The sequence below is a fragment of the Anneissia japonica genome, unplaced genomic scaffold (genome assembly GCF_011630105.1).
Source record: "Anneissia japonica isolate Jap-2015-1 unplaced genomic scaffold, ASM1163010v1 scaffold287857_len828801_cov194, whole genome shotgun sequence".
Taxonomy (NCBI): Eukaryota; Metazoa; Echinodermata; class Crinoidea; order Comatulida; family Comatulidae; genus Anneissia; species Anneissia japonica.
The window spans coordinates 481,692-494,860 of record NW_022738478.1 but is presented as its reverse complement, the minus strand read 5'-3'; the positions used below and the strand labels follow the sequence as shown (position 1 = coordinate 494,860).

The window sequence follows — 13,169 nt, the reverse complement described above, 5'->3', positions numbered from 1 at the left end:
TCACCAAAAGAAATATATATATATATATATATATATTGTTTCACGGCAACAAATCAAAAGTAAAATAGTTGATTAATTTAAATGTTACGCAATGATCAGTTTCAAGTATAGGGTTAAATGTGACTGATAAAGAAGTCTTAACAAAGTCAATATTTATCAGATAAACGGATTCATGTACACTGGCAGGATATATGTGTCTAGCGTGTGTAGGCCTACTGTATCTAATAATAAAACAATGAGATTCAACATTATTTTCATCAAAGGTAAAAACAGTAAAAGAGTGGGAAATGAAATGCTCGTGTAGACATATTTCCTTTCTTTTGGTGATGTAAGCAATAATACGTGCGTGGACATGAGCATGTAGAAAAGAAGAAAATTAAAACTCTAAACACAATATTCATTATTTGTGAATTGTTAATATATTTTTTTATCACGAAAACGTTAAATAATTATTATATTATGTAAATTGTGACCTACATGAGTCTTTGTCGCAATCTTGATCATGGAATCCGACTGGACATTTGCAAAAGTAGCCCGGATTCTGTGTCGCCTCCACACATTCTGCACCGTTTTGACATGGGTTTGGAGAACAACCTGAAGTAAGATATTGCAGATTAAAAACTCTGCTAAACAAGTTTAGATTAATCCGTATTACTTATGACACGTATATTAATAATCTCACTGCATTTGTATGCTCATATATAGTCATGATGTGCCTATATATGGTCATAGTTATGATGTCATCATGACCATATATAGGTATGCCACATGTTCTTGTCAAATAAAATTTGATAGTCTTGTTGTGCGAGTGTACTCTATTAATAGAGTACACTCTATTAATAGAGTGTACTCTATTAATAGAGGTTATGCACAGTACCGGAAGATGATCATGATGAGAGCTTTAATCGTGAGTAAAAAAAAATCCAATGTTTCTACTAATATGTAATTATTCATTATTTCCATGATTGAGAAACGAATGATAGATTTCAAAAATCATTTCACATTTTAAAATGTAATAATATATGTAATCATAATATTTGATTATTTGAAGTTCAGCTATAACATAGGCCTACTAAATAGGAACGTATTTTTCCAAGATGCAACCAGGCCTTAGGCGAAGGCCTACACAGTATTTGAATATGAATATTTATGGTACTTACTTGAGTCAACACAACAGAAACAAAGGTAAAAAATCAAAACGATATGTAGAATCCGATGTTTGAAAATGGTATAAATTCCATACATCTTATTATTATCTTTGTAACAGCAATACCGGTGGTTCAAAAATATTACGAAGTCAGATAAAATCACCAGTAAGTTTTAGGTCTCTCCACCTGCACAGTAAAATTTTCTGGGCCAGGCCTTAATCAAAATAAAACTGGGAACGGGTTTTTTGTGTTGTATATTTCCTTCGTCGTGGCCTGTACAAATATCTTAAGAAATCATGTTGAATGCAGAGAAGGCATTCCTTTAAAGGTACCTGTAGGCATCTGTAAATGACGCCACTAAATTTTACAATAAGCGTTAAGTTATATATATCTACTGCATGGAAAGTACGGTTCCGGTCCACTACTGTAATGAAAAGTGTGCGGACAATGTACGTATTTTGTTCATTAGTGATGATCGATATTATTAACACCTAGTCATAGTAACTCTAAATCTGCTGTTATTCTATTCATTATCATTGTGTTTTGCAATACAATCAATGCAAAACACATTGTAGTAAGTCCACTATATTTATTCTGCGTCATATTACAATGTAGAATATTAATTCTTAATTTAATCAAAATATAATAAAATAAGATCATTCAAAAAAATAATCTAATAATAATATATATTTTATTGTTTATAATGCAAAAATGAAACTCGGTTTATAGAGCTTTTCATAATGCTCTTAGTAATTTAAGAACTTACCAATAAGTAATAATATGTTATTTAATATTCATGAATAGGCCTACGCACATGTCTGACAATTCATATAGGGCCTACACACGCACGTACGTATTATCAAAGGCCGCACACCCTAGCAAATATATTTCGATTGCACGACGACGGTAGGACGTAGGACGCCCGGTAGGACGGTAACACGTGAGTGCAAAATCGAAAGATCCCCGAAGAGAGCGCCTAGTTTTCCACATAGGCGAATTTATTCGCGCGAATCAAAGCGTCGGCTCGCTTCAAGAGCTCTGTTTGGAGTCCGTTCCATGCACTTAATTATTGTGCATTTAAACGTGACTTTTTTTGTTGTAAAAAACATATCCTCTTTCTAAAATCAAAATGAAGTTCCTTCCTTAACTTTGACGACCACCATGTCGCACTGATGCCTGCACGTGCCTATTCCAGATGTTTCTTATCCCGTGTCTATGAAGGTCGTTTCTACCTACCTTTGTTCTTATGTCCATCCAGGGGCCTGAACACCAGGTCGTAGCGACTTCCTCATTGTACGCACACACTGACAAGCAAGTTGCAATCTTCTTCAACTTTACTTTTTCAGAAAATTTAATTGAATTTTTCATTTTTATGTGGAAACATTTTTTTTTAAAAAGGATTTAAAAGGATTTAGCATGTCTATATATGATATAATAACTCTGTGAAACTTGTACCATTATTTATGTACTTTTGGGTTTTTTGTATCTGTGTATCTGTGAGGGAACTAAGTGATAATTTGTGGTCCATTATGGCGTTCCTTGACCCATTTAATAATCCTTTTATATTGGCGTTACATCAACTTTTTTGAAGATTTTGGTGATGGACGAACATATGTTAGGCCTACTGAAACATTCCAAGACATTATTAACAACTTGTGGAAACCAAAAACAATTGATCAGATTAGCTACTTTTTCTTCATGTAAAGCTCAAATCGATTTGGATGCAGCATGTCCATTCAGGTGATTTTTTTTTTTGATTTTTTTAAACAAAGGACAATGGACCTTTCAGGAATGTCAATCAAACTTAAAAACAGGACTAGATATAAGCGCATGTCCTACAAACGCATGGTTTGTCCCACAAACGCACGTTTATAGCTGTCTCTTATACACATCTAGATGTGTATAAGAGACAGACTTTAGCGTGACTTCATTGGATATTTCTAAATGAGGAATCCGATAGCAAATCAGAGCGATATTGACTTCTATACATAGAGGTGTCAGGCTCCTCCGGAAGGGTACATAACATAAACATACAATGGAGACAGACGGCTTCATCGTACAGTAACGGTGCCATTAAAGTTCATAAATATTGAACAATCAATCGGGGTGTAAAACTCTATGACAAATGCACTCGAAATAATTTGAACAATTGGTTTAATGTTGAACGGGGTTTCTATGGTTATAAGTTCACAGGAATCCCACAAAATTCTGACTTATAAGCCGCCTGAACACAAGTGAAACATTGATTGAAATTATTCGGCATCATTTAAAAAATAAAAATATGACAAACATTAGAAAATTCAAGTTACAAAATTGCATCGATATATAAAAAATACTAGAACAGTAAAAGCACATACATTTATAAAAGTGTGAACAAAATTAGTAACTACACCCTTCAAACAGAATGATGGACATGCCCAGACAAACTATTAAAATATTTTAAAAAAAATTTAAAAAAATACTTTAATGGGGTCTAAAAAATCACATCATCACAAGCTTCCTCTTATAAACATTTAAAATAAAATCAACGGCGTGAAAGATAGAAAAAAAATCATACAGCCAGAGGTGGAGCTGTGCTTGTTGGTGCTTGTCTTCCAATCCTGTACAAATCCTGCGATCAAATCATGCATTCAAATAATAATAATAATAATAATAATAATAATAATAATAATGAAGATTTATAAAGCGCACATCTCCACCAAAGGTGCTCAAGGCGCATAGACAATTAAACCAACAAGATCCAAATAATTCCCAGAATTTTCAGCAAAATCCAAATACCAAATTATCCCATCGAGGCAGTGTTGCTCCCCATATAAGTATACGCAGATACCCAAAGGCAGTATGTTGAGCATCAGCACCTTCACCCCGGGATAAGCCCGGGGCTCCACTACCGTGCACTGCAACAGGAGCTGCATTGCCTCGACAAAGAAAAGTGGTATCATGTGTTTTGTTTTTATTTAATTTTTGCAATGTTGATGGTGTGGAGCTGTAGCTTGGTCTTTAAGATGCTTGCCTTCCAATCATAGGGTCCTGGGTTCAAATCCTGCAATGTTGATAGAGTGGAGATTTAGCTTGGTGGTTAAGATGCTTGCCTTCCAATCCTGGGTCTTTAGTTCAAACTTCTCTTATTTCTTTTATTTTCTATATGAAAAATTGATTTTTAGCTTTTATTGTTATAAGCGTAAATCAATAGTACTTGACAAAAAACAATGGAGACAATATAAAACAATATTGAAATTTGTATTTCTTTTTATAAAGTTGAATACGTACTACACTGTATTAATATATTATTATGACTAAATAAAACATTACATTTTGAAAGCACAGTTAGCAAAATACAACAAACGTATGTGAGAGATCAAGGTGACACAAGAAATAATATAACAATAATGTATAAACAAAGGACAATGGACCTTTCAGGAATGTCAATCAAACTTAAAAACAGGACTAGATATAAGCGCATGTCCTACAAACGCATGGTTTGTCCCACAAACGCACGTTTATAGTACAATTACGCTATTGAGCGAACAGATCTATTTTATAACAAATTTCGCTGATACTGTATACAGGCGTCTTAATGGACCTTTCTGTTGGTCATCCTTCTATTTATGATATCTGCTGTATGTATTATTATTTATATAAATGGAAAAAAAACAATAAACGGAAACTAAAGTGAAACGTTCCGGAGTGTCAATCAAAATTAACAACTGACCAATCAGAACAGGGCCAGGAATACGTGCATTTCTCACAAACAGATGTGTTGTCTCACAGTGTTTGTTGACGTTTTAACACTGCTGTTTTGTGGGTCATTAGCAACAATATATATGAGCTCAGCGGAAAGTTTGATTGGTGGCAGTATACTTGAAAGACATACATCAAACTTAAATTGGTGGTATGACTATATGGCATTATAACATCAAACTTTTTTTCCATGATTTTTATTCTTTTTTATTTATAGTTTTATGCCATGGCATAGCAATTAATATTACGAACAAACATATCAAATAATTACAAATAAAGATGTGGTAGACAGGACTTTACAGTCTAAAAACTTTAATTAATTTGATAGATTGTGAAGGGCTGTCTACCTAATCTTTATTAATGTTAATTGATAACTTCTAGGCAAGATTTGTTTGTAAACAAATAAGAATACTATATCAAATGTTTGTAGTAAAAGTCTATCTACTTACTGTAAACAGCTCTATATGAACATTTCAATTAATCAATCTGTTTACAATTATAAATCGCAATATAGTACTTTATAAAATGCAATAAAAAAAAAGTTCCTATTAAAATTATTTTGTACAATTATGTCAAACATTTGGGCAATATCAACAACTATGACTGCATAATTTTTAGAAAATCCTCTGAATAATTTTAATTATAATTACATTGCTTATAGGATGTTCAAGTATTGCACTTTAGTGCTACTATCTATTTTATTTTATTCAAGCAATCTTCATTGCAGCATAAAATGAACCTTCATACGATTTACAGTACCAATAAACACAATGAATGATCAAATCACTAAAAAACAATATACTTTTAAAATAAAACGGTTAAAGTCAGACTTATTGAACCGTGAGAAATTACTTTTGACTCATAACTTTCACTTTAAGCAAAGGGTATAGAATGGCAAGAGGTTCGAATATCTTTATTTTGTATGAAGGCAATGAAACGAAAAACGTGTAACAACCACAAGAAAGGGAGCGTCCTATTAGAATTCAAATCAGATAGAGTTTGAAATTCGAACATGTGTTCTATAGACACAGAGCGCATTTGATTCGAATGACTTTTACGTTTATATCACTTCTTTTGAAGGACGCCCTCTAGTTTGTGGTAGTACTTTTCGAGACAGAATTCCGTTTCAAGGCAAAGTGGTGAACCACAAAACCTACAATGTACATACCCACTCTAATTAAATATAACAAATATGCATTAATGCTAATAGACATTGATTGAAATTTGAGAGATGAAAATCACCACAAACTCAATAAAAGACAGCATTTTAAACAGAAGATATTGAGTTGATTCAGGTTTTTCCTTTTCTGCCAATGACAATCGGCAGACGGTGTCGCCTCGCCTAGGACTCACACAGGGAGCGGATTTGAGTTTGTTGTGCGACAATGTAAGTGCCCAGCTTCACATATACATCTGATATCACTTCAGCATACATGAATTATTCAAGGCCATAACTATGCTGAATATTTACTTACAATATTTTAACTACAGAAACACTATCAAAATCAAATGCTACTTATTTAACACACAGGAAGACATTGGTCACATATAAGTTGTAAATAAATACAATATGACACTGGCTCCAATATACTGAAGTCAATATTTGTATAATTGAGAATAATTATGCTTTCTTATTTAACACATAGGAAGACACTGGTCATGCATAAGTTGTAAATAAATACAATAGAGTTGTCACTTGAAAGTTACTCCAATATACTGAAGTCAACTTTTATATAATTAAGAATATTAAATTGTACAATAATTATACTTTCACACCAATCTACTACAGTAAATAAGGAATAAAGAATAATTAACTAAAAAATGAAAACCAAGAGTGCTGTCTAAGTTAACTTAAAGTAACATAAGAAAGAGGTTGAAATCACCGACACCAGACTAGCATAACATGAAGAGAACCCAACACTTACTAAATAGGATCATCAGAGAGAAAAAGAAGGGTAGACATCACTGATACAAGTATAAACTAAAGAGTAACAGACAGAGTGGTAGATATTCCTGTAAACCGAAGAGAAAACAGGAATATCAAAGAGAGGTAAACATTACTAAAACAGGTTCTACTGTACTGTACAAATTGTCACCATTTCTACTGCACTGTAGAGCCTGTGGCCATGCCTACTACACTGTAGTCTCTAACCACCTGTTCTACTGTACTGTACAAATTGTCACCATTTCTACTGCACTGTAGAGCCAGTGGCCATGCCTACTGCACTGTAGTCTGTGGCCACTTCTTCTAATGTACTGTACAAATTGTCACCATTTCTACTGCACTGTAGAGCCAGTGGCCACGCCTACTGCACTGTAGTCTGTGGCCACGCCTACTGCACTGTAGTCTGTGGCCACTTCTACTGTACTGTACAAATTGTCACCATTTCTACTGCACTGTAGAGCCTGTGGCCACTCCTACCGCACTGTAGCCTGTGGCCACGCCTACTGCACTGTAGTCTGTGGCCACTTCTTCTATTACTGTACAAATTGTCACCATTTCTACTGCACTGTAGAGCCTGTGGCCACGCCTACTGCACTGTAGAACCTGTGGCCACGCCTACTGCACTGTAGTCTGTGGCCACTTCTTCTACTGTACTGTACAAATTGTCACCATTTCTACTGCACTGTAGAGCATGTGGCCACTCCTACCGCACTGTAGCCTGTGGCCACTCCTACCGCACTGTAGCCTGTGGCCACTCCTACCGCACTGTAGCCTGTGGCCACTCCTACTACAATGTAGCATACTATCCACAGACCCTGCTGCCCTCTAAAGCCAGTGCCCACTACTCATACCCTTCCACCTTCCATTTAAATCTTTCAAATTTCAGTGTCTGACGCTCTTCCATGTTCATACAAATTCTTCAACGACTATCATTTATTCCTTTATCTTGGTAGTGGTGATTAATGATAGATGTGATCAGCTGAAATTTTACCAATGATTTTTTTACACAATAAAATATTCTGTAAGGCTGCCCTCACAATATAAATTCTCTTACTTATTAACCCTAAGAATGGAATTATTGATACACAATGTTTACTTCAACTAAGTGCATAGGATAAATACCTCCAATGTGACTCAAAATTAATGAGCAAACACATATAAACGAGTCATTCATATCAAAGCACTTTCGCTGTGAGCCTCCTTAAACACTGCTTCATCTTTTGACTCAATCCACATAGTCTTTGTGACCTCAGGGGTCATCCCTTTCCAATCCTTTCCTTGATCGGCAATCTGAAAAAGTACATAAAATCAATGTATTTAAATGGTACATTTTGCCATTCCCCTGGATCCACTGTTCATCACATATTTCATACTTTGTCTTTGAATCAGTTTTAAACTTATAAAGCACAGAAGATAAATTCATGATACATGTCATCAAGAAAGAGTCATATGAGGCTTGCCCTACACTGCGTTATTACAGAATTTGCACACAGAATTCGCGGAGAACACTATCTTGTTATTAAAAGGTCTTTGATGTGAATGTACTTACTTCATGGCATTCTTCATATTTTTTAATAGCAGCTGCTGCCCACTGAAGTAGTTCAATACCATCTGGTGGCATCTTAACATCGCTCTCTTTCTTGTTGAGAATGAACAGCACTCGTGACAAGTCTCTCACCACATCTCTAAATATCAATAAAAAGGATATCTTGTCAACCACAAGTTGAAAATAAATCCAAAGCAAAAATAAATCCAAGGAGAACAGAATAGCTTGAAAAGTCCTGCTAGTTATTTTCAAAGGCTAGATGTATCCGACTTCGAACAACGTCGAAAAGGGAATGAGGACGTTTGTTAGGGAGACGGTTCGCACGTGGCGCCTTGGGTCGGACTGTTCCATTTTTTTTTCGAAGGGGTGTTCTGTTTTGGGAACAATGGCAATTAGTCGGTTATCCAGGTAAGTATTCACGAAATAGACATCAAGTGACAATCAACAAATCAACCATAAGATGAAATAACAACAGTATAAACAGAGAAATTAAACTTCGGAGACTAAACCTTCACTATTCCAACAGCTTAGTATATAATTATTTTAATGAGTTTTATCATTTTCATTTTCTCGTAACGAGACTTAGGCCGGGCACTCACTGCGATGTTCGACAATTCCACTCCGCTCCCCGCAAATGACAAGCGGTGCCATCTGCTGATTGTCAGCGGCACTGTGAACGAATCGTCATTAACAAAAATCCGCTGCACGCATGTTGTGGCGTTGTGTTCTTCATAGAATTGCGTCGGCCAACGACCATCACCGTCAGACCATGGAGGTGTTATTGAGGAGATCACTTGGCAACATATCCCTTTGACGTGACAAATTAATGTGTTCTCCGCATTTGTATCGCGCGCGGGCGTCTGTCTCATTATAAGCATTTTTTCGTTAGCAACAACATGACAAAAACAGGCTTCTATACGCTTCAACACAGCAGTGTGTGATAAAGTGTTTGATATTAACTCATTATATGTGTTAAAATTAACAATGTTCCCCCGATTGGTTTTTTTTTTACTTTTAGTATGTTATCATGTGTATATTTCAGAACAGATTCAGAAAAATATTTCTGCTGCAATTAGTTCTGTGTTCATTATAATTTTGTCTAAAGATTGACTGGTTCAATTATTAAAACTGAGATTGAATTTTTGAATAGTTAACCCTCGTTAACCCTAAAATGACTTAGTTTATTATAATCTTCAATCATTCCTTAATTAATATGTTAAAATTAGAATTATCGAGTTTTATCCAATTTATGGAAATTCAAGTAATATACTAGTACCGGTACGGTCATTTATAATGCGCCTCTTCCTTGTGGTTATAAAGTGCAGTTCTTTTCCCTGGTCATTGGGTCCACATGCTAAGTGTTGCTGCTGGTAATCAGCGCAGGAGCAGGCAACCCCACCAGGTACCCATTTATACTCCTGGGTGGAGAGAAAGCAATGCAGATAAAGTGTCTTGCTCAAGGACAAGTGAAATGCACAGCGAGGGATTGAAACCCAGACCTCGAGTTTGGGAAACCAAACCATTCTGCTGCGCTAAACTATACTTTTAAAGCTCATGTAAATGTTTCATGAAATTCGAAACTCTTTTTTTGTAGAAATTATTAATATGTTTGGTATTTCTTGAAAGGTGAATGTATTAGCTTCAAGGTGGGAATGATTGCGCAGCCATAGTGGTTGACTGTAAGTAGTGCCCGCTGAGCACTTGATGGTGGGGAACACATTAAACTTTAAAGGCATCACGTAAACGTCTTTTCACGCGCTGCGGCAGCTTTGTTCTTGGCTCACTTGCATAGCACTGCGTGCGCTGAGCTTTTTCGAGTGATCTCCTTCTCAATAATACCTCCATGATCAGACATAGCAAGTGCTCGGCTTTAGTCTTTGTATATCATCTTGTTTATATGTTTATTTTGTAAAAAGATTGCCACTTAAAAAGTTTGCTGTACAGCACACCCTTTGCCCTTGTGCCCGAAGTTGAATTAATCCAAAAACACTCAATCCACTAATGTAAAATTACAAAATTAATAAAAATGCACTTACTTGAATGTTTCTATTCTGGGGTTACCATGCTTGGCAGAATCTAACAGCATCTTCACCTCATTTGACATGGCAAGAAAGACGGTTGCAGAGGGTCTGAGATTGGAGATCTGTTGCAGAAACATGTCTCGTTTCACTTTCTTTGGTGTGGTCAGGTTCAAGGAATCAATATCACCATCAATTTCATCATTCTTTTGACTACTGTTCATGTCATCTCTTATACTTCGCTCTTCCTGCAGGCTTCCTCGGACATCATCCTCTTCTAAAATTATCAATTTTCATTCAGATATATTTGAAGCCACCACTGAAAATTGCTTGTGTCATAGAATAAACCATATACGGATTTTCTAATAAACTCCCCTTAAATTGGTGAGAGTTTGAAACAAACTTGTACAAGTGCACAGGTCATTACCACTACCATCCCACTGCTGCTACAAGATCTAGGTTTCCCCCATAATAATCATAATTTGTTATTGTATATACATAGAGAATTCAAAGTATTTCTATACCAAATATTTACACAGAAAAATGAATGAGCTCTTAAAGTAAAGTACACTTTACATCATTTGTAGAATTTAAAAAGCAAAATATAGAATATTAACTGACCAAACATATCACTGTCTCTGTGTGAGATTGATTGCATCTCCAAATGATGGTGTTGAAAGTCGCTTGGTTTCTCAGTGTCCCTCTCCGTTGATGGACTTGATAATGCTAGGGAATAATTACTGTGATCCCTATAGAAAGAAACAAAAATAAATATTATATACTGGTTTTGATGTGTCGCTGCTATGCAGATAATGTGCCTTGCTCAAGGACACAAACAAAATGCACTGTAAGGGAATGAAACCCTGATAATGAGGGAAACCAAACACTTCTCAATGCATGAAACCGCTTCAGTGTGATAGATCATGAATAAAAAACAAAAAATAAAGAGAATCTCTTACTTATGTCTTCTATAGATAATACAACAGATAATGGTGAGGAGGATGGTTGAAGTGATAGTGAAAACCACTGCAATGAAGATGATTGCGAACTTGGTTAAACCTTTTTTATCCTGGTCAACGTTAGCTAGAAAAACAAATGAAAAATGACAGTAAGGATACGAAATATCACAAAAATGATACGGTAGTAGTCGTGATGATGGCATGTGTACAGTATGTGCAGGGATCACACATACCTTCAGTTATAGATACACGCGTTCTGCTGTCCTTTGATAAACCTTCAGACAATATCAGTTTGTGTATGTGGAGGGATCACATATACTTATACTTTTTGTTATTGGTACACACATTCTGTTGTCATTTGATTTACAAACCGTTTAGACAACATCAAATTGTGTATGTGCAGGGATCACACATACTTTTAGTTATTGATACACACATGTTACTGTCTTTTGATAATTACAAACCTTTTAGAAAACATCAATGTGAGTATGTGCAGGGATCACACATACTTTTAGTTATGTGCTACTGTCTTTTTTGTCTTCTGATAATTGCAAGCCTTTCACACATAAACAGCTTCCACGTATGCAGCTTGAGTTACTAGGAGTTGAACACGTGGAGTTTGATTCACATCCAACTTCAAACAAATAGTAATCCATTAAAAAATTAATTATAATGATAAACAGTATATTGTTTAATAATAAGCACTGTATGATTGCATATCATACACTAGTGTAAATTATTATACAAAGGTTAGGTTAATGCATGAACAAAATTCCAGACAGCCTGCAATAATAACATAAAATGTGACCCAAGCTCACATGTAAACTCGCACTGCACTGTATTGAGAAACAAGCCTCAATACCCAGAATATCGCGGTGAACGTGAATTTTGTTCTATTAATCTTACTATTCCTGAAGTTTGAGTTTAAAACTCCAACTGTAAGAGGTAAAATTTAGAAATTTTCAGATGGGAGCTAATGAAACATGAACAGAAACCTACAAAGCAATTTTCTCAAAACTTGATTTAAGAAAGTTGATAAGATGACAATTATTCAAACGGTCATAACTTTGCTTCCAGACACCCGATTGAGTTCATTTAACTGTCATTTTAAAGTAAATGATATGTTCTATGCCATTATAACAAAAACCCATTTTAGCTTGAGGATGAGTTTACAGCCTGTTTGTGAGCTTGGGTCACAAATAATATAAAAGTCAAAGAATTAGTGGTTGCAGTAGTGGTAGCAGCGGCAACAACAGTAGTAGGAACACTTAAGCTGTATTAGTAAATTATTAGTAGAACAGGTAATATTAGTTAGTAGACATTATAGTAATACCATATTTATTCAAATACTTTGAATATACTGTACATATCCATTTTACACCAAAAAATAAACGCCTCCCTCGAATATGTGTCTCCCTCAAATAAATGCCCCTTAAAAAACCTTCGCAACAATAAACGCCTCGGGGTGTTTATTCAAATAAACATGGTTTGTTGCAAAGACGAGCCAAACCAGTCACTTGTCGCAAATCTGGTTTCAGAGATACAAAAAAATGCTGGAATGTAAAAATTTTTAAAATCTAATTTTTTGCACTAAATTAACCTTTATATATCTATACATCATGCCACCTTGTTATTTTTCCCATTTTCAATGTTAAAACAACAATATTTAATGATTTGGTGATAGTTTCTGAATGAGAAATGAACTTTGAAGGCTGATTTCTCAAATATTGTATATCTAAACTCCTGTAACTTCGTAATGAAATATTAGATTTAAAATAATTCTTTCACCATTTTATAGCTCTCAGTTTACTG

At 35.0% G+C, this 13,169-nt stretch overlaps 2 protein-coding genes across 2 annotated transcripts in view; both read right to left on the bottom strand.

Annotated features, from left to right (window-relative positions):
• Window positions 1-1,558, bottom strand: part of LOC117117570 (fibrillin-2-like) — a 39,910-nt gene extending 38,352 nt beyond the window's left edge. The window contains exons 1-2 of the mRNA XM_033261913.1: window positions 1,161-1,558; window positions 478-594 (exon numbers count right to left, since the gene is read on the bottom strand). Of these exons, the coding sequence (XP_033117804.1) occupies window positions 478-594; window positions 1,161-1,245 (202 nt within the window). The 5' untranslated portion in view covers window positions 1,246-1,558. The remainder of the gene's footprint in view (window positions 1-477; window positions 595-1,160) is intronic.
• A 2,811-nt stretch (window positions 1,559-4,369) lies between these two features.
• On the bottom strand, window positions 4,370-11,795 carry LOC117117569. The gene is made up of 6 exons (XM_033261912.1): window positions 11,774-11,795; window positions 11,358-11,481; window positions 11,020-11,147; window positions 10,417-10,675; window positions 8,384-8,519; window positions 4,370-8,124 (listed from the first exon to the last, which is right to left on the bottom strand). The coding sequence occupies exons 1-6, from the start codon at window positions 11,793-11,795 to the stop codon at window positions 8,005-8,007; spliced, it is 789 nt and encodes a 262-aa protein (XP_033117803.1). The 3' UTR covers window positions 4,370-8,004.
• Between the last annotated feature and the right edge of the window lie 1,374 nt (window positions 11,796-13,169).

Excerpts from the sequence above, each read along its gene's own strand:
- LOC117117569 (XM_033261912.1), bottom strand. The coding sequence starts at position 11,795 with ATGTGTGTATCAATAACTAAAA. Across the intron at positions 11,482-11,773 it reads GTGTGTATCAATAACTAAAA|CTAACGTTGACCAGGATAAA; the intron begins GTATGTGTGATC and ends TTGTTTTTCTAG. Across the intron at positions 10,676-11,019 it reads CAGAGACAGTGATATGTTTG|AAGAGGATGATGTCCGAGGA; the intron begins GTCAGTTAATAT and ends TGATAATTTTAG.